The sequence below is a fragment of the Gekko japonicus genome, unplaced genomic scaffold (assembly GCF_001447785.1).
Source record: "Gekko japonicus isolate JY-2015 unplaced genomic scaffold, Gekko_japonicus_V1.1 scaffold1385, whole genome shotgun sequence".
Classification (NCBI taxonomy): domain Eukaryota; kingdom Metazoa; phylum Chordata; class Lepidosauria; order Squamata; family Gekkonidae; genus Gekko; species Gekko japonicus.
Window position 1 is genome coordinate 242,166 of NW_015177055.1, and position 27,888 is coordinate 270,053.

Sequence of the window (27,888 nt, forward strand, 5' to 3'; positions counted from 1 at the left end):
GGGTAGTTAAAATCACCTATTACGACACAGTGTTTTTGTCTAGCTGCTATCTTTAATGCATTCATCATTTTATAATCCTCCTCTATCTTTTGTTCTGGTGGGCGATAAACTCCCAGTGTTAAGTTTCCTTTTGCCCCCCCTATTTCAACCCATAGAACTTCCAGAAGCAAATCTAGTTCACTTAGCCTCTCAATCTTTCTAGACTTTATATCCTCTCTGACATACAGAGCTACCCCACCTCCAACCGTTCCCCCCTATCCTTCCGATATAATATATAACCGGGAATCACCGTGTCCCACTGATTTTCCTCATCCCACCAAGTTTCTGAAATACCCACAATGTCTATTTTTCCCTCCAACACCAAGCACTCCAACTCCCCCATTTTACCTCAGACACTTCTAGCATTTGTATAGAAACAGCTGTAATTTCCCTTACAAGTTAAGCCTGCAACCTTCCTCTTGCTATCTTGAGACCTTGTCAGGCAGTCCATGGCCTCTGGGTGACTTTAGAGCTTATCTCACCGCTCTGGTTAAGGAAAAGGGTATTCAGAAACCTGCTTCCATAGGTACAGCCAGTGTATCTATTTCATAATGTTTGAGGCAGCTGGAGGCATCCATCATCCTGGGGGCTCACTCGTTTTATATGACAAGAGCTAGATTGAGGCCAGTCTGTCTCCAGGAAACTAGTATTTTCATCATATTACAAGGTTGCAGCCTTGGTGACTTGATTTAAATCACCACTTTTGGAACCCTGTGGTCTTGCAGTCACCAACACAAACTCATGCATTCTGTAAAGACTTGCTCCCAAAAAGCCATGTCCCCAAGCTCAGAAGCCCAGACCCAGGATCACTAGTCTAAACAGTAGTATGGTGCATGCGTGGTTTTTCTCGTTTACAATTACACATTCAGATGCAGTTTAGAAAATATTTTCTTTATTTGCATATAAAAGTTATTCCATTTTACAATTTAATAATCTATTCCCATCCTGGCTTTTACTAGTTTTACATGGTATCTAGAAGATAATGCAAAGCTATTTTCAATTTACATAGCTCTATACCTTCACAGTCGGCACTTACTTTGACTAGTAAGAGCCAGCACTATTTTTTTAAGAGTTACATTAAACTTACATCAGACATGGAATGTAGTTTCATAGTAGGCTATGCTTTTTCTTAAGTATCTTTAAGTTCATACACCCCACTGAGCTTGTCTCCTACAAAATGTAGAAAGTGTGTATCTGCTGAAAACTGTGTCTCTCATCAATGAGAGGATTCTAAAACTCTGAACATGGCTGCTGCACAGAAACAATTACCCAAAAGTTTTTAATAACTTCTAGCATTGTTTAAAACATTTCAATAAGGGAAAGTGGGTGTTGAAAGTATGTTTCTAGTAAACAATGTTGCCTCAGTCCCCTTTGACCGAGTTAGTGAGTTAAGAGGTATGAAGTTAAGGAATGGTGATACCAAAATTTAACACTTTAAGGATTTTAATCTTGGCCACCTTCAGACGTCAGCTTCTGCAGTCCTGTCCCCCCCCCCCCATATGAACTTTGCTATGAGGAATTTGCTGGAATCATGTTCTAGAAATATTACTAAGTATAGTGCTATTAGTGTCAATTACTGGCAACTTAAATGGTGTTACAAGTACAATGTTATTACTGCTACAGGAATCAGACTCCTCAGGAAGACATTCTTTGTACTGCAGTATATCAGCATTGGAAAGTAGAAGCTTGGTAGAGTCCTATAACAGGAGCAGTCCCACAGAATAGCACAGCTTGATCTACGGGTACAAAATTTAAATGCAATCCTGTAGTCTTTGGCAGTTCAGTTTCTACAAAAAAACCCAGGGACTTCATAGAGAAAGTCTTAGACTTCTTCTGTAAACAGGTATGATATTGCTGCAGTTGAATACCGATTTTTAAAACATCTGTAGATGCTCCCCAGTCTTGGAGAGGGATGGCTTCTTCTCATAATACCCTACAATCCCTGTCTGCTTCTTGGGACTGATCCACCTCGGCTGTGAGTTCTCACGGGCCCATGCAATTGAAGACCTAGTAAGCAAAAAAAACAGATAGGGCTATGAAAGCAGCAACTGCAGTATGCAAGATATCCTTCTGAGTCTACTTAACCATGTATAGTAAAGTCAGCTGTAGCCTACAGAAATTTATGCCATGGTTTATTGTTAGTTACAATTTAAAGTTACACATGGTCATATGGTTCAGTCCTCTCTCTTGCCAACTACATGTGCCTTTCTCCATAACTGTGTTTACTACATATTTTGAGATGACAGGGCAAACAAACCTCTGCACGTATGAATTTGGGTTTTAAGCCCAGTGCGTACACTTCAGAGATATGGCTGTGGATTGAAGGGGATTGTTGCGATTGCATGGGAAGAGCTACTGCTGCTGGTTCTATCTTGGGCTGCTGGCAGCGCTAGCAGTATGCATACACTCGGTACCAGTGGTTGCCAGTCCTTCCACGTGTGTGTAACATTATTAAAGGGATTTAGGTAGTAAGCATGGAAGCAGCAGCCACAAAGCTGCCATATAAGAATCAGCCCTTCATATATAAGGCACAATTACAGTTTCTTTTTTAATCGTATGATAATTTCTGAAGCTTTAGTGCTTGTGCAGGAAGTGCTAGGTACCACACTGCCCTGTCCCAATTCCAAATACAACTATCAAAGCAAACTATAACTCCCTCCCATCATTACATACTTACTACAGTGGAATGCTTTTATTTCAAACAAAGTACTATGGACGTATAGGTCTAATTTCTGGAAGCGTGTCACAGATGTTAACATTCTACAAGTGCAGCAAATTACTTCATTTTCTTCAACCATATAGCCTTTATGACAGTATTTGATAAATCCCAGGTGCCCATCTCACTGTAGTGCTAAGTATTTGCAGAAATGATTTCATTGTAGTGTGTCTCAGCAGTTATATGGATGTACAAAGGGATCCAGCCACTTTTTTAACTGGCTGAAAAAGTGAGGAATAGGTCCTGTTTGAACACCAAAAAGGTTATGTTGGTGATCATGGTGATCATGGGACCAGCATGGACCAATGCCATGAATGGGAGATATAATGAGGATGATTAGCCAAGATTTAGCAAAAAGGCCAGCTAGAGCCAGCCTAGAACTTATTTAACGTTTTGCATCAAGCAACTTTGTTCTAAAATACAGAAATAAATGTGCATGAAGGGGTCATTGTTAGTTTACTTACAAACTTAACTTTATACTACTAAATGGTGGTAGATGAACACATTTCTTAACCAGCTGTTTTCTATAGTGGCTTCAGTACTGAATTAAATGGAGCTTTTTAAAGCAATAATGGGATTATGAGAAATTGGGGAGAAGCTGAGCTAGCTGTTGTGGTGATAACAATCAGATCACCCTATATTTATTTATATACCACAACACTTTTGTCATAGCCTTAATAAAATTACAGAAAACCATGAAGAATTTAAGGATTAGGTTTGTGGTAGCAATAATTAGAAAATATGGTCATCAAAATACATAACCATGAAGGCTGGAAAAATGAGTCTGGCTCCTAAATTTTGGGATTAGCACCTACGGACAATGAAAACTGGTTTAGGCCTGAGTTGTTATTATTTCCCTCATGCTTTGTGTGTATAAGACTGTGTGCAGAGGGAGAGGGTCAGAAGGACAATCCAACACAGGAAGAAAGGAAGGAAGCAGCAAGGGGCTGGATCTTTCCATAAATCAATTATAAGTCTTCAAAGTCTGTCTTAGGTTAATGACATGGACTCTAACCAGCAAAAGTTCTATTAAACAAAGATTGCTGCTGGGTTGAAAGATGTGCTTTGTAAAGCTGAATTTGGACTCCTGGTTCTGAAGAGTGCTAATCATCATTACCAAGCCCACTTTGAGAGGACATTGGAAAGAGTATGAAATTCATTTGGCTTGGTCTCATAATGACAAATCATGGTTTCTCATGTGTGAGGCATGAGTCCTTATAAGTAGGATGAGACAAGTGTGGACTTGTAAGACTCTTGGGGTTATGGGATGGTCTTAAGTTTTAAAGATCAAAACAGCTACCAATTTTTCTAACAGAGTAAATGATACTTTTTCACCCCAAGAAAACCCACATTTTGCATTTTAATACATGTTAATCAAGCTTAAGAGGGCTTCAGCCAGGAGGGAGTTGCAGAGTGAACAGCAGACATGAATCTTCTTCGATCATCTAAGGAAGTCCCCCAGGTGCTAGCCATTAGCTGATAGGCAGGATCTAGTCAGTAAGTGGTACCCTCTTCTTTGTAGCATTCCCTCACCACGGTGACCTACTTTCTGACCCAGCTATCTTAGAAAGCATTTGAAGCAGCAGGCTTGTTGCTGATTTGTTTCCTTTGTTGTTTAAATTTATTGTAGACCCTTAATTTGTTTTGATTATGTAATTTTACTGCTTTGAAGGTACTGGTATAAAGGCAGGGTATAAGTTTAAAAGACTTCCATTGTGTTTAAAATGTTATTGTTCCCTCACGTGAGAGATGCACTGAAAGCTTATGCATTGATTATTTTTGTGTTATTCTTCGGGGACTATAAACAGAAAAGTGGCAAGGAGATGTACCACACGCACACATAATGTCCCAGAATGAGTAGAATCTCTCTTCAGACCCTCTGCCTTGAGACACCTCTCCTCAATAATTAGAACAGATTCTTTTAAAATTGATATTCTCATGATTAAAAATTCTGCACTAAATGATAATAATAATAATCTTTCAATTTATTAATTGCTCAATCCTACAGAGCTTGCTGGCTCTGAGCGATTTACAGTTACTCATATACACAGGGGAGTAACAATGATTCAAAGGGGTAAGGGAAGACAACATATAAATCTTTAAATCACACATGTTCGCAGTTGACGGGGAGTTTGTTCAGCTGTAGGGTCAGACATAAATTCCACATTACCACACAATTCCACAAAATAATAGTCAGGATCCAAACAAACAAGTATGCCATATTCTGCAAATCTGTTTTCCTAAGAGCTCCTCTTCCAGGAGTTCTCCCCACTGACCCATCAAATTACTTCTTCTCACCATTAAGAACTGGTGTAGGGATTTGCCATGAGAGCAGATAAAAGGGGGACATAACATGAAACCATAGGAGATAGTTTCCATTCTAGAATGCCTGTGGGAAGAAATGTGGAAATTTTCAGGAATACACTGGTACATGCATTCCACCTGGCATGATCCAGAAATCTTGGCTGTGTGACCATTGCTACTGAAAACACCAAGTGACAACCAATGTTCACTCTAAGCTGTGGAGTCTTGAGAGCAAAAATTCTACTTTGTGAGCGACTGGCATTAAAGTTGTGAGCGAGCGATTTGGCTGCTGCATAAATCAGTTTGCTCAGGAGCCATCCCTTCCTGAGCGGAGACGAAAATGTGTGAGCCAGAGGCTAAAAAACTGTGAGCTAGCTCACACTAACTCAGCTTAGAGGGAACACTGGTGACAACCAATTTTCCTGGATTGTCTCCTCTGTGTTTGTTCATTCAAACACTGGTATGTCTGCTGAATAGGGCAGATGAAGGGAAGAAAGACAACAAAACTTTAAGAATTAAATATCTGACAAACCAACCAACTAACTTGTTAGATCCCCAAGCATTCAAAATAAATCCACGTTTAAAAGTAAAGCAAAATTTATTTCAAAGTGATGGTTCGATCAGGAACAAGGACATTGTTAGGAATAACTGCAATCACACTGGGACTACATAATAAAGGAACTTGAACCAGGTAAGGGCCAATTAGCCCCTTTCCCTCTGGCGGGAATAGAACAGCGAACGCGCGCCCAATTCCTTGGGAACATAACGGTCCTACATTATACACAAGTTCAGTTCTCAGGCAAGCTAACCATAACAGCGAAGCAATATCACGACTCCCACCTCCAGCTGCTCGACCTTGGCCAGTTTCAGCAAAGCTACACATGCAATACAATGAAGCAAGAGGACACACGGGGGGGGGGGGGGGGGAGGTGGGTGTAGTGAGTAAAACCATGTACACCAGACATAATGGCAGCTAGCAGACATAACTTCAATAAGAATGCTGCATATTTTATGGGAGGCAACCAAATAAAGGACGTACAGTTTCCAAATTTCCTGCCTCTCACTTCTTACCCAGTGGAGGATGATCTTCTTTGTCCTCCTCATCCTCGTTAAGAAAATAACCGAGAGGCTGGTGGTGGAAAGAATTAATATAGGAAGAACTAGACATCCCTAAACTGACTCCCATCACTCCTACGTTAACAGAATCTGCAGAGTAACAAAGATTTCATTATTACAATGGGGGTTACACATATTAGTCTTTTCTGAAATACAGAAATAATGTACAAGCTATACACATCCAGTTTTACACCTACCTGTGCCAGCAGATCCTTTATTAATCCGTGGATGACTAGCGTAATCAATAACAGTGCAAGAACGGCGATGCTGCGAGTCTGGCTAAAAGGCAAGCAAAACAGTTACAGCACAATCACGATTTGACAAAATCAAAATACAGGCACAGCAATTTTCCATGTGAGGGAGAAGCTATCTGCCACCTGCAAATGTACAGATTAAAAGAGCACTGGTTTTGTCCTTCCCTTCAACCTGGATATGCACAGAAAGCAGTATTCTGGGACACTATGAGGAGTGGGAGGTCTCTGCGGACCCCACCCAGCCTTCCCTCTCTATGCTGTTCAACTGACTGAGATCCAGAGTTCAACTTCTTGTACAGCGCAGAGAAAGTGAGCCACCTCCAGTGTTCCCTCTAAGCTGAGTTAGTGTGAGCTAGCTCACAGTTTTTTCACCTCCGGCTCACACATTTTTGTCTTGGCTCAGGAAGGATGGCTCCAGAGCAAACTAATTTATGCAGCAGCCAAATCGCTCGCTCACATCTTTAAGGCCAGTAGCTCACAAAGGAGAATTTTTGCTCACAAGACTCCACAGCTTAGAGGGAACATTGGCCACCTCCAAGCATGCAGAAGCTGGGGGCATAGAATAAACAACATTCTGTTGAGCCCCATGGGGGGAGGGGACTCTACATGGGGGCACCAAGTCTTTCGGCAGGCAATGATGACACCTCAAGTCTGATGATATAAAGAAACTACAAAATAACAGCCCCAGAAGTTTCATTATGCTTAAACAAAAAATAAAGTAAAAAATACCCAGGGAACAATATCTGGCCCATAGAAACAGATCTGAATTCAACTGTTCATCTAGCAGCAGCCAGGAAACCCCAGAATGATTTGGGGAAAAGTGACCTAGAAAAGCCTACTGTGCAGCCAGCTGCTCCAAAGCCATAAGCTAACATTCAAAGGGTTTGTACTTACAGTTGATTCCCTTACTGCAGAAAAGAAAAGGAACTTCCTACACTTCCAAACTTTGTTTTGCAGCCTCTTCATCTTGGTCCTCTCCATGCAGATGGCAAAACAAGTTATCAGTGTCTGGCTGTAATTTGGCACCCCTTACCCAAAATGCGTGGGATGTGTTGGGTCTGGAGAAGCTGTCAGGCAACAGAAATCTTTCATGTACTGGTTGATGGTTTATTTCATCTGCTATTGCACTGCGAGCTCGGCTGGCATTCCCCTGGGATTTCTGCAAAAGAAAAAAAAAATCACATCTAAAAAAAGCGCATAAGTTTGTGAATGGAGATTTATTCCAACCATGGACCAGGATGACATCAGTGCAGCATGACACATGCCTCGCCTTCTAGGTTGATAATCTTAAAGGGTTAAGGTGAGTCACAGCCACTATAAATAGTCAACAACATTCAATTCCGTATTTGCAGCATTTTTTTTTCAAAAAATGCTTTCAAATAAACGGCTATGATTCCTTTCTTTTGGAAACTGTTCTCACCAGAAATATATTTTCAAATCCTCAGCCATTTCTGTATTTATTTCAAATCTTTATTAGCCACCTTTTTACCTTGCGGAATTCAAGGTGGCTTACAATATAAATAAAGCAATTTCCAGTTACTACTGCCAATAAATAAAAACTAAACTGGCCAGATGCAGTCCCAGAGAAAAATGTCTTCTTGAGCCTGAAAGCGAGGGGGGGGGCCCAGGCACACCTCCCTGGGGAGGCTGTTGCATAATCGTGGGACTGCCACCATAAAGGCTCTCTCTCATGTGCCCACCACATGAGCTTCTTTGATTGGCAGGACAATCAGGAGAGAGTTCTCCCTGTGATCTTATTCCGCCAAGCGTTTAACAGCCCAGATCAAACACTCTAGCACTTTATATGGACGGCCGCCATGTGCAAACTGTAATGCTCTAATTGTAATTTTATTGTTAATAAGTTATATTGGCTGTTTTATTGACTATTTTTAGATGTACTGCATTAATCTTTACTGGTTTTAATTGTTGTAAGCTGCCCTGAGCCGCTTCGGTGGGAGGGGGGGATAAAAATCTAATAAATAAATAAATGCCCAGGCAGTTTCCTCCCTCAAGATCCACTACCGTTCTGAAGCTTGGGTTCTTGCCACAGGAATGATGGCTTACCATTTGCTTCTGGGTTCCCAAATGCTCTACTGCATCTACAGAGCTAATAGGAGGCAGGAGATTATTGCGGCTCAGTGGCATCGGGGAAGGTGACGACAGCTGCTCATTCGCAGTGGTGCTGGAAAAAAACAGCAATGGTTTAAAAGCTGTCTGTTAGCACTAGAAGTGACAAGTCAGTATGAGCTCAAGACACGTAACAAAACAAACTGTGCATGCAATACTGATGAGAAATGATGAATGGCTCTCTGGGAGCTGATGAGATGGTGGCTTCAATGGGGAATTCCCTCCCCGGATGACATTTCAGTGGGCCTGAGAAGTTGCAGAATATTAACATTTTCCTGGAATTTTGTCTCTTGGTATCAATCTCTGATCCCTGATCCTCTTGCAGTTTTTCAGCCTCAGGAACAACATGCCTCACTTAAGGTCAGTAACAACCACAGCTGTTTTCCACCAAGCAAACAGGCACCTTTTGCTACTAACTCTGTTTTAGGGATTTATCTAAATTCTTTCACTGCAATACCGAGCTGCTTTTAGATACACAAAATGCTTCCTTGTGGCTCAGCTCAAAATGCAATAGCTTTTTTTAATCTACACAATCGAGTCAAGAAGACTACTCTCACATGGGTCTACCTCATTCCTAACAGATAGCACCAAGTTTTTCTTGCCACAGGCCTGGCCCTGAGAAATGAAGCAAGGCTCAATAGTCATTTAACACCTCAAATCAAAACTATGATATGTACAAACTCAGATGCAGGAAAGATACTAATGACACAAGGCGAATTGTCGGTTTCCTCATCACACAGTGACATCAAGTGCCTGACATATTAAGCATCTTGGCAAATGGATGAAACAACTGGTAGGAAATTCAACTCAAATAAGTTCGATGCTGGTGGACAAAGGGAAGCTCTTGTAGAATCCGTATCAATTTCTTTAGCTGTCAGCACTCATTCACTGATTGTGCAAGAGGTGCACGCTCTAGGGGTGATTCATTTGTGTGTCCAAGTGGGCAACAGTGGTCATAAACAGTTCTAGATCTATACCCTCAAGGGTTGATTACTGCAGAACTCACTACCTAAGACTGGAGAATAGAAAACACACAATAGCTGTGTGACTGCTTCAGCTTTTGCACCACCAACCAGACTCACAGTTCTCTACAAGCCCCGGTCTCTCGTAACTTGCCTGTCTACATAACTGGCACTTTACTATGCTAGTGGGGGAAAACCATGATGGAAAGAAAGAGCTCGAAACTTTTAAGTGATAACAAGGAAAAGGGCTGTGAACAAAGAGTTGCAAGCGTTTCAAACTCCGCCACCCCCCAAAAAACCTTGAAATCAGGCAACAAAAGGTTGGAGCTTCTAAAGCACGCCCATGCCACCAGAGGCTTTTCTTGTTGGAAAAACATTTCATTTTTAATGATAAAATATTGCTAGATGGAGGATACAATCCTAAGCATGCTTTCCTGGGAGTAAGTCCTGTTGCACAACATGGGACTTACTTCTGAGTATACCTGTTTAGGATTGCATCCTAAGTCCAGCACCACCGGTCCAACATTCTCTTCCCATATAATCTGTGAAAGGAAATGGGATCTATGGTGGAGGCCAGGGCCTTTGCTACATTTTTGAAAGATTTACTGAGTGTACTTATAAGTGGAAAGAAGGAACACATGGCTTGCAAAACATTAAAACGTTTTTAAAAGATAAAAAAATGTGAAGAGTTGTCTCTTTCAACCTCCTCTTTCAGCCTGATCAATGTGATGACTGATCACCTTTCAAAGAGATTCATCAGAAGTCCTACACTTAAATAGGTCCATGGTGAGACTCAGCTTAAACCAATATTAAAAGGTCTCAAAACAGCACGGGCTTGGAAGGAGGGGACAGGAGGGGAGTTGTCTCACTCTAGGTAATCTCCAGAGACCTGATCAATAATATGATCCCAATGAAACAAATGCAATCACATTCCAATACAGTTTGTGTTTCAGTAGGAATACTACTGGGGTGAGAAGAAAGACTGCATTTTCCCCAGCGATGAAACTATTGGCCTTTGAATGCTGCGAAACTGCTCCTATCCAGCAACAGAAGCAACATCATATCTGCACATTTATTGTACAGTAAAATGATAATGCAGAAAGACTGTCTCTTACTAGACCGCTTCAGGGAACAGCTTAAGAGTATAAAGTAACTTTAAGCGACATGATACAAATAATGAAGCAAGATGCTGAGAAGGTAAAGGAAGTGGCTGCAACTACACAGAGAGTGAAGAAGAAAGTGCAAAAGCTGGAAAGGAGACAAATCTCCATGGAAGATCAACTCTTGCAAGTCCAAATGGAAAAGGCCAAATATGATCCTTCGTTTCCAGGGCGTGCCAGAGAACAGAGGGGAGAATCTTAAAGAAGTGATGAGTGAACTGCTAGCCCCAGCAACAGAAATGAAGGCAGAATCATTGCTGAATGATATGGATGTGGACTATAGATCATATTCAGGATATATTAAGAAAAATAATCTGCCTGGGGAAATTGTGGTAAGATTCTCAAAGAGGCATGTCAGGGATGCAATCCTGAAAGCGGTTGCTGGAACACTCCTGAAAGCAGGGGAAAATACCATCAGAACACTAAAGGATATTCCATTTGAAGTAAGACAACAGAGAAAGAAGTACAAAGAACTTGTGCTTTTTCTTCAGACAAACTCAATTGGATATAAATGGCTATTTCCAGAAGGCGTCACTTTCAAGATTAAAGACAAAAAAGAAAAGATTGACTCTGTTCTGAAAGCTCAAGAATTCCTAAGGGTTCCGCTGGGAAGGCCAGAGGACGGGAAAAAAGAAGAGGAGCAGCAAGTCCAGTGGCGAGCTAGACACTGGTTCTTCCGGAGAGGACTCTCTGTCTGAGCAAGGGGCGGCAGACCCAAAAAGTCCTTACAAGCTGCGGAAGAGAAGGGGAAAGGAGAAGTAAAGGCTGAAGGACTCTGAATTGTGCCTTTGAGACTTTTGTTATGGGATGATTGGTGGTACTGTTATTAGACAGTTAAATCTAAGCTATAAAGAAAAAGTGCTATAAATGTTTGACTCAGTTTATAAAGGGATTAATGATGGAAAGACTTGATGTACCTAAGCTAGTTGGAGGAACTCCTCTCTTGGGGTTTTAGTTAGTAGTGGGTTCTTTACTTTATCCCATATATGTAGTTTCCCTTCCCTTTTTTCTGTTGTAGTTTTTGTAGTGATTAAAAAATAATAAAAAATCCCCTCTGGGGGCTAAAAAAAAAAAAAAGAGTATCAAGTAACTTTAAGGGCCGACTACTGTCCACCCACTCTTTAGGGCAGCAACAGATTAGGTCTCACAGTGTGTAATGTTTACAATTCCATTTTATTTGATTGTTCCCTTGCCTTCACCAACTAGTTTCTGTAAGACTGTTTCCAAAAAGACACAGGAATTAAACCAGAAAGGCACAGAAACATACAGTCGTGTTCCCCTGATGACTTCATCCATGGATCTTGGAGTCCCCGAGCGAGAACAGCTGGTGTTGATTGGATGCAGGGTACGTGGTGGTGGGTTACGCCTTCTAGCAGACTGAGCAGAATAGGACAGAGAAGAGGTGCTGAGCTCAAAAGCACGATTTGGCCAGGCTCTAGTTGACAGGACAGTACTGGACACTGGCCTGGTAAGCAATCTGTCATCTAAATCTCTGATGGGGGAAAGCAGGGGAAGAGAGCACAAGAGCAAAATGAAACATTCACTAGTAATATGAATAAATGAAGTACAAATATGGCAGTTCTGGTCCAGAAAGCCCTCATATAGGAAAGACAGGCAAATGTGCATTCCTCCTAGTCAGTGTTTCCATTAACAGTGACAAAAAGATAGCAGACAGCGCTTATCATGGGGCACTGCATTTAGACAATTCACAGCCCTAGTAACTTTTTAAAAATTAAAAGATGCATTAAACCCCAGGTATATTTCATCAAACATTAGCCAAGGTTCTCTGGATCCACATCTGTGCTTTTAGGAATTTATTTTTTGCTCTGAGAGCTTGGTTGAAAGGTGAGCCACTACAATTTTTAAAATAAATCTGACATAAAATCTTCAGTTTAACATGCAAAACCTAGAAAGCTGACTTCTAACCAAGCAATGTCACAATTCAAAGGAAGGCAACATTCAGTGCAATCCCAAACAGAGCTACACCCTTCTAAGTCCACTTAAATTAAAGGGGCTTAGCAAGGTGTAGTTCTCCTTGGGATTGCATTGTAGACCTCTTCAGCTGTCTTTATTACAGGTCTCCTAAGCAAAGTTCCACTCTTCTAAGTCTGCTAAATTCAAGCACTTAGAAGTGTGAAACACTGCTTAGTATGGCACCATAAGATTCAGATTGCACAAAATATTTAAGCAAGTGCTTAAATTGATGCACTGGTCCCTTCAACACAATCAGACACAGGCTATGAAATTAAGTAGGTTTAACTGTCCATCTGAACCAGGCCCGAGGGCCATGCACAAATGTATTGCTTCTCACAAAATAGAAACAGGAAGATGTTCAAAAGTTGCACATAAAATTAGCTGCCAAGTGAAAGTTTGAAGCAAGTATACATCTGCTTCCTAGCTCAGTAATTGTTAGGCTAGTTTTCATACAGAACAGAAAAGGTTGCTGCCCTTACAATATTTTATCCATCAGAGGTAAGTTCCTTTGGTATAAGGGGATCCCATGAATCACCATCAGGCCACTCAAACTGCGTTGTGGACTGCAGCTCGTTCCTTGAGAAAGATTTACCTGCAGATCACAAGACAGTCAATTTACCCAGCATTAAGTGAAATATGATGGTGAAGACATGCTTACTGTCATATTTATACCTACTAAATATTAAAGGGAAAAGAGAATTTCAAGGTTTTAAAGAAAAACTGGGTACCATCTTCATATCCCAGGTGACACACAACAGGCCATAAGCACTCATACACAGAACACTTTCCATATGCCCCTTGTAAGCCGCCCTGAGCCCGCTTGCGGGGAGGGTGGGGTAAAAATGTCTAAATAAATAAATATGTTTTTAAATTTTCAATATATATTGTTTGTTATATAATACTATCTCACAAACAAAGCTCTAATTCACTTGAAGCAATTGCATTAGCTAAAGTTTACATAAATGAATTTGGACTAAAGCAACGTTTGGTTCTCCTGCATAAAAGACTCTCATAGTATCAGACTTGTTTGTACTTTGTGCTAGGAATACAAAACTAACTCCTCCATCCTCACTGTATTTGCATAAAAGTCTGACAGATGGATTCAGTGATACTTTCTTCCAACTAGGCATGCTTAGGATTGCTGCACAACTCCTCACAAAACATGTACTGCATTGAAGCACATGTCAAGAATTAGGGGGCCCACTCTTCGGGCCAAACTAGATGACCCCCAAGGCCGTTTCGGCTCTTGAAAACAGCAAAGAGGCAGACAGGAGCCCCTCATCCCCTGCACCACAGTCCCTGGCAGAATCAGGCCCCTGTCAGGCATTTTTAAAAGTTTTAAAAGCCTTAAAATGGTGCCACAACCCCATGGTGGGATGCGGTATCTACTTTGACCCTCGGTCACATTCTGATTACCCTGCAGGTCTCGCAAACTAGAACGTCAATGAGACAACCGCATTTACAGCGCCTGCGCTTCCCTTCACTCTCCTGCCATCAGGAGAGAAGGCAAATCTCCCTTCCGCCTCTAGTGTGGAAGCCGGCCCCAGCAGCTTCTGCACTAGTCTCGTGCAACGTCTGCCACAGGCAGCCCACACAGTACTGCTACAGATCCCAGTGGGATTAACAGGGCTACTTGCAAGTACTGGAAGAGATCCAAAAAGCCCAGTCCCAGATCATTTCTTGCTCTCTAGAGCATCCCCTGATTTCCAGAGTTGTCTTTGAGGGTGAAGGAGGGATTATAGGAGCAGGGCCCAGGGCTGAAGCGCACAAGTGTATGCAGAGTCTTTGGACCCTCACCAATGTACTTAGCATCCAGGTGTCAATCTATAATCTAAAAAGATTTAACGTAAATCTCACTAAAGTTTGTTATTTATTTTACTCATGCCCCACTTTTGTCCCCAGTGGGAACCTAAGGCCGCCTACAACATTCTCTCTTTTTCCATTTTATCTTCACAGCACCCTGTAAGGCAAGTTAGGTCAAGAACACATGACTGGCCCAAGGCCACCCAGCAAGCTTCCATGGCAAAGTGGGGATTTGAGCCTGGGTCTCCCGGATCCTACTCTGACATTCTAGCCATTACACCATGCTGGATTTTTTTCGATGGGTATTCAGAATAATAGCCTAAACTTGTTCACTTGAAACGGTATAATTCTATGAGTAAAGAGAAATTGGGAATGCTGGTAGGAAGATTTTGTTGCCACTTCGTAATGTGCCTCATTGGCTCTTCATTGCAAAAGGAATCTGAGTGGCAGTGTGACTTATTTGGAAGTTAGTTCTGCCAAAGCAAATGTACCTCACTTCAGTGTAAGCAAGTTTAGGGTTACGGTAATGACACTGTCCTGTAGGTCTGCCTCATAATGATAAAATTCCAGAAAATCCACCCACTGCAATGACACTGACAAGAAAAATAATGCTTTACCCCCTCCCCCACTGACGGATACATACTTCTGGTGCTTTTCTCTTCTTTTTGGTTTTGCATCCGCATCTGTGCTTTGAGTACTATACATATAATAAGGTGTATACGAGGAAGACAGAGGATTATACAGGGAAGTGGAGGGGAAAGAAATAAAAAGGAAAGCATTTGAGTTAAAAAGACCAAATACTGATTAAACCTTGGACATTCATCACGGTCATGGGAACCTAAGTGCACCAAGAATATGTGAAGCAAGATTTTTAAAAATTTAACTGAGTTACTTTGAACTTCAAATCACCAAAGCCACATTTATCTCTGTTGTGTACTGAGCTGGGTGATCTAATATCTTCTGTGAATACTAATCAGAGTCTCACAGAGTACTACGTCTTATGAAAATCATACACCAGTGTTCCAAGGCAGAATTTTTAAAAGTTGTAACAGTATGACAGGAAAATAGTTTAGAAAGGGCAGTCATAGTCAAGCCATGGCAACTTTTAAACTCAGGCATTGCCATGTCTGGACATCAACTCAATCTGACACAGATCACTTTGTTTCTTTGGCTTACCAGATTGGAGGTGATGGAGGGCATCTTGGTTTGTGGCATTCGAGGTAACAATAACGGCAATGGTTCAAACTGCATAAAAGGGCTTCCTGAATCTGTCCTGCTCGATTCTACGGTTATTATATTCTTCTCATCATCTACCAAGACCAGAAGAATCAAAATCACTATGCTAGTGATTCTTAAAGGCAAAACTTCAAGAACTGTAATTTTTATGTCTGATAAGAATGATATCAAAAATGGATTTTGTTCCCTAGATTTCTGTCACAGAGCAACAACAGATTCGATTTTAGGTATGCTAACAGGTCAGAAAACAACTTCTAAAAATAAAAGCAGAGCTAGCAGAAGATTCTGCTGTGCATGTTGGACTAAATAACATATCTTAACTTTCTAAAACACAGTGCCAGAATCAAAAACATACTGGGTTGGATCCTGTCTAAATTGCATGCATGGAAGCACACTTCCCCACCTCCCCCTGAATTGCTGCTCTTGGGCGATAGGGGAACCCTATGAGCAATGTGTGTGTGTGTGGGGGGGGAGCTGGAGGAACATGCAGACCTTTTCTACAGGAACCAGCCCTATGGGAGAATAGAATGTAGCTGAGAATGAGTTTCTCAAAGGCAACCATTGACCCAAACAATTTAATTACCCTATTTCATGAGGAACTGCTGAGAACAAAACTGGGTACTAAGAGCCCAACTGGGTACTAAGAGCCCAACCTGAGGCCACAACTCCCTCCTGGAGAGAGTTTACCTCTACTAAGTGTTAAAAATATATTTCTGAGAAAGACCTTAGGAGAAGGAGATCTGTTGCTCCGATTACATTTCAGCTGCGACACTTACCAGAGACTGAGCCTTCCCAATGTCTACAGATTAACTGCTCCATGCAGCCCAAAACTTCACTCCATACATCATCAAATACATATGAAAGAACAGCATCCCTCATGCAGTATGACGGTGAGATAGGAGGGAAACCTAATTTCCGTCTGTCAGGTGAAATCCCCATTTTCCTTTCATGCAACTCTTCCTCCCTAAGAAGACAGGGAGCTAGCAAAAGTCAGAATATACTATGGTAAATTTGCTGAATAATTTCCCACAAATTAGCACTGGGGAATTCTGACAATGTTCTCAGAAGACTATCAATAGAACTAAACTAATTCAGTGCCTGTGGAGCTACAGTAGAAGTGTGCTTTGTCTGAAATTAACCATTTCTGTATGAAAAATACAACTCCCACCCAATTCTAGAAATCTTAATCAATTCATCTTATGAATTTTACACTGCAATCCTATATAGAGTTACTGCAGTCTGGAGTAACTCTGCACAGGACTGCACTGTTACTCAATTAAAACTGCACAAATGAAAAAGAAAATAAAAGCACACTTCTATTTCTTTCAGAGGATACTTGCAAAAGTCACAGCAATCAAGAGTGTGCAGTTTTTCTAAATACCTCCTTCAAAAATAGTTACAATTTTAAAAAGCAAGTGTTGCCCAATTACACTGGGAATACTTTTTAGTCCATCAAAAGGGATCTAAATGATTAATCTAACCAATGGATTGATAAGAGAGTGCAGCCCTAATTTAAAAATATACATTCATCTTGTTTATAACAAATGTTAAAGTAATAATTCACTATGTAATGCATTAGTTTGTAAAATTAGGAACAAATGGATATCAATTTAGTGATAAACATTCTCAGCTACTTGTGTTACACATCACAGCAAGACTGATCAAATATTCAATACCTACACATCTCTGCAGTCAAACGCTAAATATTCCTCCATTATGCCTTCTGAGACAATCACTCCATCTTCTTCTTCACTCTCCAACACAAACAATTCAGGAAGTTTTGAAAAGTTACCTTCTTTAGAAACAGGAGTCACAGAGAGGGAAACCTTTTTGCCCAAAATACTAAACCTGAACAACAACAAAAAAGAAGACAAGCTGGAGAACCAGTTTGGTGTAGTGGTTAAGAGTGGTGGACTCTACTCTGGAGAACTGGGTTTGATTCCCCACTCTTTCACATGCAGCCAGCTGGTGACCTTGGGTCAGTCACAGTTCTCTCAGACCTCTCTCAGCCTCACCTACTTGACAGGGTGTCTGTTGTGGGGAGAGGAAGGGGGAAAGATTGTAAGCCGCTCTGAGTGAAGGGTGGGGTATAAATCCAACTCTTCTTCTTCTTTTCAAGTGGCCACAAGCAAGGCGGACTTCATATTCTTTGCATACACTAACTGTATGATTTTGATATCAACTACATGATGACCTACCTCTTAAAACCAGGGGTGACTTTTGAAGAATGACATATAAGCCTGTATATGCAAGACCAGAGTGAGATTTCTTATGATTCTCCCTCCTCATTGCTGCTCCATCCCACAGTAAGTTTTGCATCCAAGGATCTGCAAGATCACTGTCCTTTAGCACAGGGTTATCTCAGTGAATGGGTGAGGGCTGACATGGGAACACAGGCAACATATGTGTGTGAGAGGTACTAAGTCTCACATAAGTCTGCATCCAACCCCCTTCCCTCAGGTTACCCTCTGGAACCTTCTGCCACAAGACACAAAGGGACTCCAGCTGGAAGGAGATGTGGCTCCTCCTGCCAAAATGATACCCAAAAGACTGTTCCTGAAGGACAGGGGACCTTCAGACACAGCATAAGAGGGAGTCAAAAGCTTGAAGTGGGAAGGGCAATTGGCAAAAATCACCCCCCTTCTGTTAGCAAGCTAATATCTGAAAGGAGTTAATACTGTCGGTTATACATTAATCATGCTGTAGCTACTTTCAAAAGTATGGTTTATATAGGAGATCTAATACATTTTCATAGATGGAATTATTATAAAGGTAAATTTATTTTATTTATTTATATTTATACATTCAGCTTATATACCGCCCTGACCCCGAAGGGTCTCTGGGCGGTTTACATACAAGTCTAAGACTACTTTTTCCCTAACTACAGCCACATCGTACAGGGGTGGGGCTGCCTACCGGCACCCAGGTGGTGGGGCTGCTGTTCCGGCTCGGTGGCTCCTCCTCCTTCCGGCGGTCTTCGGGGTCGGTGCTTTCGTTCTGGCGGCCAGGGGTAGGTTTCCCATTTTTGGTGGCTTTCTTTCTTTGGCTGGCTCATCTGGAGCGCGGTTCGCGTCAGCACGGCTCCGGCTAACGTCCATTCGGCTCCGCCGCGCCTGCGCCTCCACGCCTTCCATCTCTGCCTCTGCCGTCATCCGTTCCACCACTCGATGTTACACTTGCTGGCCACCAGGGCTCGCCCCGCCAATCTCGCCGCTGCTGCTCGTCGCTGCTGCTCCCACCACACCTCACAACGGAGGAGGGTGCCCCCTGCCATCTAGAGCAGGTACCCATTTATCTACTCGCTGTTGTTACATGCTTTCAAACCACTGGGTGGGCGGGAGCTGGGAACAGGGCCAGGTGCTCACCCCAGCCGCGGTGGGTCTCGAACAGCCATAGTGGCTGTTCATTGTTATTACAGCAGGCGTTTTCCCGCCTGCGCCACCGCTCCCTTTCCTACCATAATTTCCTACCACAAAAACAGCAAGAAAACAATTATGTCACTACAAGGTATGCTCATAAGTGACTTATTCTAACACTGATACTTACTCACTAGGGTCTTTCTCTTGCATTGAGCTTGTGTCTGACGAACCTAAGGTGTTGCAAGTCGAACTAGAATACCAGCCGTAACCTTCATCTGTGGGGCTCACCACTTGTTTTCCAACAATCCTATAAAGTGAAAGAGAAAATTACAAAGGAAAACTTAAATAAGCGAAAGTATGCTTAACAAAATAAGAAAACAAATACAAGGCACCCAGCAGGTATACTGAGGCTGCTGTACAAAAATATCTAATTTTTATCTGTGAGCAATAGCTGCAAATGTACAGACAGACCAATGCATCGCCTGCTTCTGAGGAGCACTTTATGGTGGACAGTGACCCAGTTTTGAGCAATGCTCAGTACCATCCTATGAAGTTAATTTAGTCTTAAATTCATGGAAATCAATAGACTGGAGTAACTCTGCACAGGATTGCACTGCCTGAATCCTCAATATAAAATGATGATGTGCAACATTGTACTGATAAAGCACTTAGTACGTTCCAAGGGAACCCCTTCTTAGTACTGAGCTGTTCAGCATCAGTGCAGTGATGGCACTCCATGACTCAGAAGGAAAGAGAGAAACATGTTTAAAATAGCTTGTAGTATAAAACCGTGAGCGACAGATGATTGCATAAATTGGTGGTGCACCGTAAAACTTTCTGCTGAATTTTTGGCTCAAAAAAAGATGTGGTTCTTTAAGAGGCAGTGCCATTGTCTGTGCCTACCAACTTGGCTACTAGGGCTGTTTTTGGGCAGAAACACACAGGAACGGAGCTCCGGCTGGCTTCAGAGTTGGCCACGCCCACTACAGCCAAAACCTCTGCGTGCCTGGCTACAGAGGGAAGGCCTGGAGAGCGACACACACACCCTGGTGACTCCAAGGCGAGCAGGCCAGGGGGCCCCCTGGAAGGATCGGTGAGGCATTTAAATGCCTCCCCATGTCTTCCCCAGCCTGTCCAAGGGCCAGCTTGCCCGGGATCCTCGCAGCCGTGGGGCGCCTAGGCAAGCCAAGGGAAGGCATGGGGTGTGGCCTAATATGCTAATGAGTTTCTGCTGTTGGATGTGGCCTATTATGCTAATGAGTTCCTGCTGGGCTTTTTCTACCAAAAAAAAGCCCTGGCTACTACCAATGAGTAATGGCTTTGAGGTATGGGACAGGATTTGGATACAGAGTGTGAGAATAAGCATAGAGTAACACATGCCTGTTGCTTACCAGTTTGACCTGGGAAATCACAGCCACACACCACAAAGCAAAAAAACTGGGGGAACAACATGAAGTTTGGAACCAACCATAATTAGTAGCGCATCCTGTAAGCTTTGTAATGCTGAGCACTACTTGTAATATAAGCTGAGCACTACTGAAACTATGCATGAGACATCAATTCTGTAGAATTTTAAAACTACAGCCTTCTTTGTATTGACAAGTTTCTACCATAGTATCATGTAACATCTTGCACAATACCTGAGATGGGGAAAGCTTGATGTCCACTGTTGGCACTCTTCCTCTAGGCCTTCAACATAGACACTTGGTTTCTGTTCATACAAAAGCTCATCTATGTGTCTGAATATCTGCTGAACTTGCCGTGTAGCAGCTTTATCAAATTCCTGGGGAGGAGGAACATTGGGGAGAAAACAGAATAAAAAGGGGAAACCGACTAACTACATAATTAAGAAAAAAGTATGCAGGCTAATGAGATTGTTTTACAATTCTGCAGGATATGCAGAAGACTTTTCTCATATTAAGTAAAAGAAAAATTGAACTTCCAATATATCAATGTCAGTGGATGACTTAGAGCAATGCAGTTATTTGGCAAACTTTTGCCTTGCTAGAGAAATATTTTTTTAAAAAAATAAACTAATCCAAATCCAATAATGAATCAATGAGAAAAGTGTGTGCTGAAGCACCACCACAACTCAGCTGAAACTGTGGGAATTCAGTCTACTTACATCATAGCCCCAAGAGAAGACTGAACTGTCTTCTGTGGAATTGCCTGTGAAGCTCTGACTAGGTGACCACGGGTTTCCATTGTCCACAGAAGTGATCGGTTGGTAATTTAACTCTTTTGTACTTTCAGAATCACTAAAATGCACATTTGGGGAAACAGAAATAAAAGAAAATTAGAATAGGATCAAGTCACATGTAGGATGGTGAATGAAACTTTTAATGTGAACTAACAGATACAAAGAACAAAAACAGAACATCATCTGAAGATTTAAGAAAAAATACCACACACAGAGTCCTATAAAAGTTTTTATCTTCGTCTGACTTTTCAGTGCACAAATGGGAACTGCACACAAAGGATGTCTAATACTGATCAAAAGTATAAAGCATTCATTTATTATGGTGAGGAAAGAAGCTGACAGCTGCACTGAAATGTTGTGACAAACTATGATTTGTCTTTATGTGACTGAGCCTTCAGACCCATTGGGCTCCCCACTCTCTAATGCATGACTCAGAGACTGACGACTTTCAAATTACCAACAATCCACATTTTGTTGTAATGGATGAAACGACAATCTGTGATTTGTACCTCTGCTTACAAACCAGCATTAAACTGTGATTTAAAATCTTGTTTCATGGGCAACAAACCACGGTTTGTTGTTTCACCCAGTTTGTTGTAAACCAGGAGGTTTTCCATTTTTGAACTGCAAGCCAGAAAAGGAGGGAAAGAACAGGGTCATGCAAGCCCAAAGACTTCCAAAGCTCATTCCTGTAACAGCAAAATATCTGAATAAAATGTATGATACTAATGAAATAAAGCTTAACTGTTTTGAAAGAATTGCATTACATTCATTGCAATCAATCATTTATAGCTAACTTTATTATGCAGGTATATGACTATTGAACAATCTTTATTTTTGTCCTGGAGCCCCTACGACAGCCCAGTTCCAATTATATCATTAAAAAAAAAAAAAATTCATTCAGTAGCAACCATAACAGAAAACACACTTTTCAATGCAGAGAATTAAAGGACAGGGCAATTATTATTTGGCTGCTCCTAAACGCGGCATGTGTGCATGACCTGACTCAGCAGCAGGAAGAATCAAAGCAACCTCTCTTTTGTCTTCACTGTCTGATGATACCAGCTAAGCATCACCTTAGCACAAGGATATTCTTGGCTTTGTGGCAGAACTGACACTTGACCACAGACAGCCAACTGAAAGTATTTGAGTGGACACTTTAACAGGCACCCAACCCTAAAGGGAAGGTACAGAGTAGTACTCCTGTTACCAGGGTACACTTTGAATCAGAAATAAACGAGGATAACAAAAAAAATCTTTTCCTGCTGTCTTCCCACAAAGCATAATAATAATAATAATACCACAATACCTTAGCACGTCTTCTTGGCTTCCAGTGGATGGATTACTGTCTTCTAGTGAGTCTGGCAGGGGATGATGTTCTAAGGTATTCTTTGTAAGTCCACGGCTAACAGGAAAACCAAAATATTAGATGTGTTTAAACTGAGGGGAAGGTAAAACTGAGTTTCACTACCACTGGGAGTTGCTAAAATTGTTGTTTTTTATTGTTGTTCATTATGAGAGCTACAAGTAAAAATTGTCTTCAAAGAACAGGGATTTAAACAGTAGTGGGAATAGCATTTCAGCAAGACAATTTCTCCAGAGATAGGATATCATGCAGGTATAAGAAAACAGTTGAAATTATTAATTTGGTAAAACATTTATATCCTGCCTTTCCCTATGGATCAAGGCATCTTACAATCCAGAATTAAAAACACTGAATAACAACAAAGCAGCTATTCCACCCCAGCCAAAGAAAATGCCTGCAACTCACATTCCATTAAAAGCTCTGGTGAATAAAATAGCCTTACACAAAGATTTCTGTGGACGGAGCCCCTCTCACCTCCTTGAGGAGCCTGTTCCATAAATCCGGAGCAACCACCAAAAAAGCAAGGGCCACCTTTAGTGAGGGAGAACCCAGGAGACATGAAGCTGAAAACCATTGTGGATGCACAGGGACGTGAGAACATGTTTCTGTGCTCTTTCCTCTCTGCATCCATATTTAGCAGTGGAATAATTTACTATGTGATTTGAGCTAACAATGGTCAGTGTCGGTCACGTGCAGATGTATCATTTCATCATGGTTAGGTTTGAAAACAGGACAGCAAACAGAGACATACTCTGTTTACAAACCATGCTTAGGGGTCATGAATGTTACACCTGCACTGGGCTATATATATTAAGGTACTGTCTCAATATGTGACACAGAGCTACAGTTAAGAAGCTAGCTGCTGTTCGTTTCTGCATTGCACTGCTTTTAAGCATTTAAATTATTCTAATCCTATCACATAACTCTACACTGAGTTTTGTATTGTTTTTTCTGAATTCCCAAACAAATAGATATTAATCAAAACTGCTAGATGTTGCCAATTCCTTTGCCCTCCCCTCCTACTACTTACCAGGAACCCTTTACAGAATACCCACCAGAACACACCCCCTTCACCCATTCTCCACTCCTGGACACTGTTCATACCACTCCCGCCAGGAAGAGAATAGTGACTCTTGTCCAAATTCAACTTCAAAGTAGCACTGTGTCCCACACAAAAGTCTAAGAACAATTACATCTCCTGTTTAGACCACAAGAAGGTCCAAACAATTGTGAAGAATATGGAATTGTACATATTTACCACAAAACATCTACCTCATCTAAATTATTTCATAGACTGCTCTGAATAGTATGTGAATAGTGGGTTAACCTTTGCACTAAATTGGTATTTACTTCCTCCCAAAGCTTTCATTTAGTCAAGACTAGGCAAATTAGGGTTGCCAACCTCCTGCTATTACAACTGATCTCCAGGTGACGGAGATCAGTTCACCTGGAGAAAATGGCCACTTTGGAAGGTGGACTCTATGGCATTGTACCCCACTGAAGTTCCTGCCCTCCCCAAACCCTGCATTCCTCAGGCTCCACCCACAAAATCTCCAGGTATTTCCCAACCTGGAGTTGGCAACCCTAGATCAAATATTATAAATTCTTTTCTCAAGGCCCGTTAACAATCATTGAATTCCTAGGTGTCCCAGCCATAGATGCTTTGATATAATGACACAGGCTGTTCTTACTTTCAATGGGTAGCCACATTAGTCAGCTAAAGCAGAGGCGGGGGGGAGTTTGTGGCATCTTAAATGCTAACATTTATTATAACATCGGTTAGTCGTTTATGTGCCACAAAATTTCCCTTTGTTTTCACAAATCCTTTTGTCTGTTGCAGGATAATTACCTCTTGTACCAGAATCATTCCTTGGCTCCAAGCAGCTTTTCTACCCCAAAAAGCTATAATAGGGACTGTGGGACCCGCATTTACAAAAGCCACATGGAATGAGGACTGTAGTAAGACTGAGTGAAAAAGCTGGCTGGATTCAACCTATAGTTTACGTGATTCAAATAGGAATGATATATAAGGTTGCCAAATTCCAGGTGGTTCCAGGTGGTAGCTGGAGATCCCCTGGGATTACAACTGCTCTCCAGGCAACAGAGACCAGTTCCCCTGGAGAAAATAGCTGCTCTGGAGGGTAGCCCCTGTAACATTATACCCTACTGAAGTCTCTCCCCTCCCCAAACCCTGCCCTCCTCAAGCTCCACCTCCAAAATTGCCAGGTATTTTCCAACCCAGAGCTGACAACCCTAAGATACAGCAGCCTGATCCTACACAGAATTTGACACAGAAGAAGAAGAAGAAGAGGTTGGATTTATACCCCGCCCTTCACTACCCAAAGAAGTCTCAGCGCGGTTTACAAACTCCTTTCCCTTCCCCTCCCCACAACAGTCACCCTGTGAGGTAGGTGGGGGCTGAGAGAGTTCTGACAGGAACTGCTCTTTTTCAAGAACAGCTCTGACAGAACTATGGTTTGCCCAAGATCATCCAGCAGCTGCGAGTGAAGGAGTGGGGAATCAAACCCAGTTCTCCCAGATTAGAGTCCGTGCACTTAACCACTACACCAAACTGGCTCTTAACTCAGCATATAATTGCAGTTTTGGGAGCTCCAGATTTTGCTGACTTCCCTCCCTTTCATTTCATCTGCTGAAAACGTGAATAAATAAAAGGCAACAATCCCAGGATAGCTGTATATAAATAAACTCTCAAACTAGGGCTTTGAAAATGTGCAACCAGACACAAAAGATACAGTTCCATGAAAATGTGAGCAGTTCCTAAAGTTCATTTGCATAGTGTAAACATTCAAGCCACGAGGATGTTGCATTATGTTTGTTGATATGAAAAGTCACTGATAATAATGGGAAAAGTAAAGTAAAGTCCAGGCCCCCCTAGACCCCAGACCCTGATAAAGCATACCTATTTCTCTCCCCTCTTCCAAAGACACTCCCTGCAGACTCCACAGCAATTCCCCACACAGTGTTCATCGGTGTTTCGAAGATGACAAAAATAATTCTAGAGCATGGAGAACCCTTTCCTGAGAAATCATGTGACACTATCAATGTTATGATAAGTTGCTGATGCCAGAAAATATCCAATATAGTAAAAAGGTAAAGGTTCCCTTGCTCGAAAGCCAGTCAAATCCGACTCTAGGGTTGCGGTGCTCATCTCTGTTTCAAAGACGAAGAGCCAGCGCTGTCCAAAGACATTTCCATGGTCATGTGGCCGGCATGACTAAGGCGCACGAAACGCTGTTAACTTCCCACCGAAGTGGTACCTATTTTCTACTTACAATTTCTTGCTTTCAAACTGCTAGGTTGGCAGGAGCTGGAACTAGAGACGGGAGCTCACTCCGTCATGTGGCACACTCGGGTCTCAAACTGCTGAACTACCGACCTTCCATAGCCTGCAGTTACTGGGGCTAAGTCACACAAAATATTTGTGGGGGGTCCCCTCTTGTTCCGATTCCCCCCCCCCTTTTTTGTATACCTCATTCCAAATAAGGTTTTGTTGGAGTGCATGATGCCTCTTGGGTGAAACCTGAATATAACTCTCTCTTGCATCAATGCTGTCAAATTCCCAGCACTGACCATTTTCTCCCATTCTGTGTAGGCTTCGAACAGAGCAGTACGAAACAATTACACCTTTTAAGGGGTTTAGAAAGGTGTAACTGCTCAGGATTGTGCTGTAAACAACATGGAATGCAATCCTAAACAACAAAGAATATGTGCACACACACAAGAAAAAATGCAGAGACGTGCTGTAAAACTTGCAACCACCTACTGCAGTGCAGGTGCAAATTTTCCTTTTCAAAAGCCCCACATCAAGCAGAAGAAACTTTTCCTTCAGGACTCCCTTACTAGCCCCTCCCTACAAGCTGTCAAAGGTCTAGTTCTCACTGAAGGTGAAGGCTCCAAGGATTAAATATACCTCCACAAAGAAAAACAATCCCGCACACAGAGAGGCAGTATGCCAGGAAGGGTTGCCTGCTCTGGGTTGGGAAATACCTGGAGACTTTGAGGGTGGAGCCTGGGGAGGGACCTCAGCAGGGTATAATGCCAGAGTCCACCACGAAAAGCAGCCCTTTTGTCCAGGGGAACTGATCTTGGCTATTTGGAGATCAGTCGTAATAGCAGATCTCTAGGTGACACCTGGAGGTTGGCAACCCTAATTGCTAGGAAGCAGGGTTCTTGCCTGACATGCCAATATTCTACAAATAGGAATGGTGTGTGTGTGTTTTTCACGAGAGGGAACATCCAATCAAACACACATCCCAACTGCAGGGTGAAAGTGTACAGCCCAGACATAGACTGAGCCACCTCACTGAGAACTAGTTCAGATAGATCACTCCCCATCCATACACACTTAGGGGGCTTTCCCCACTGAGGCACTGCATTATTCCCGCACTCCAGGCCCTTAAGGAGTGGTGGGGCACAAGAGGCACCGCCTCCCCCCCTTTCTCATTTGCAGCGCCCTCACCCCAATCTTCCCTTCCCCTGTGCAAGTGTGGAGCCCTCAGTTCCACCTGCCTCCTACCACACTCTCTCCACACTCAAGTTGCAAGTCGCTGCACTGGTCCAAAGCAAAATCCCCAAACAAAATCCACGTAATACCTTTCCTTAAGGCCAACCAAAATGACGCAAAACACTGTGCAAACTCTTCATTGGGCTGGATGCTAAAACGAGGTAGGGAGCCAATCAGTTCTCCAGAACAGCAGCAACCAAAACCCATCTCCGTACCATCACTTGGCATACCGACTCAGAGCCTGAAGAAGAGTTCTACCTAACTCAAAAGCTCGCGCACTTTTTTTTTTGGGGGGGGGGAGTGTCCTTAATTAAAGCGACGGCGTGGATTTTCCTCTTGGCACAGAGGCCCTTTACACCTTTGCGCTGGGCCATTTGCCAGCAGGGGGAGGCCGGGCCAAAAAGGAGAGGCGGCCAAGAGGGTCAGGCGCCGACCCCGAAGGAGGAGGCCGGGGCTGAGGAGAGGAAGGTCACTCACATCCCCAGGGCGTCGGGGGCTACCGGCTTCCGCGTGTATCGCGAGATCATCCTCCCGCCTCAACGTTTCATCTCGGGCCTGGTCGGCGGTGCCGCCTGGCCGCCTCGGCCCTTGGCCGCCATGGCGACGCCCCGCCCCCCTTGGCCTTGCCCTCGTCCCCACCGCCGTGGCGGAAGCAACCCGAATGGCGGCGCGCGGCGATGAGGTAGCCCGGAGCGCGTGTCTGAGGCGGCGAGGGAGAGACGGGCTGGCGGGAGGGAAGCGGCGAGG

The 27,888-nt window shown here is 42.6% G+C and overlaps 1 protein-coding gene across 1 annotated transcript; it reads right to left on the reverse strand.

Moving 5' to 3' along the window:
• Positions 1 to 989: 989 nt before the first annotated feature.
• Positions 990 to 27,818, reverse strand: FAM149B1 (family with sequence similarity 149 member B1). Its single transcript, XM_015428150.1, has 15 exons — positions 27,619 to 27,818; positions 22,560 to 22,655; positions 21,176 to 21,308; positions 20,691 to 20,833; positions 19,238 to 19,357; positions 17,372 to 17,539; positions 16,468 to 16,655; positions 15,632 to 15,765; positions 13,132 to 13,244; positions 11,946 to 12,170; positions 8,494 to 8,611; positions 7,463 to 7,588; positions 6,373 to 6,454; positions 6,131 to 6,265; positions 990 to 2,046 (listed from the first exon to the last, which is right to left on the reverse strand). The coding sequence occupies exons 1-15, from the start codon at positions 27,666 to 27,668 to the stop codon at positions 1,973 to 1,975; spliced, it is 1,905 nt and encodes a 634-aa protein (XP_015283636.1). The 5' UTR covers positions 27,669 to 27,818; the 3' UTR covers positions 990 to 1,972.
• Positions 27,819 to 27,888: the final 70 nt, after the last annotated feature.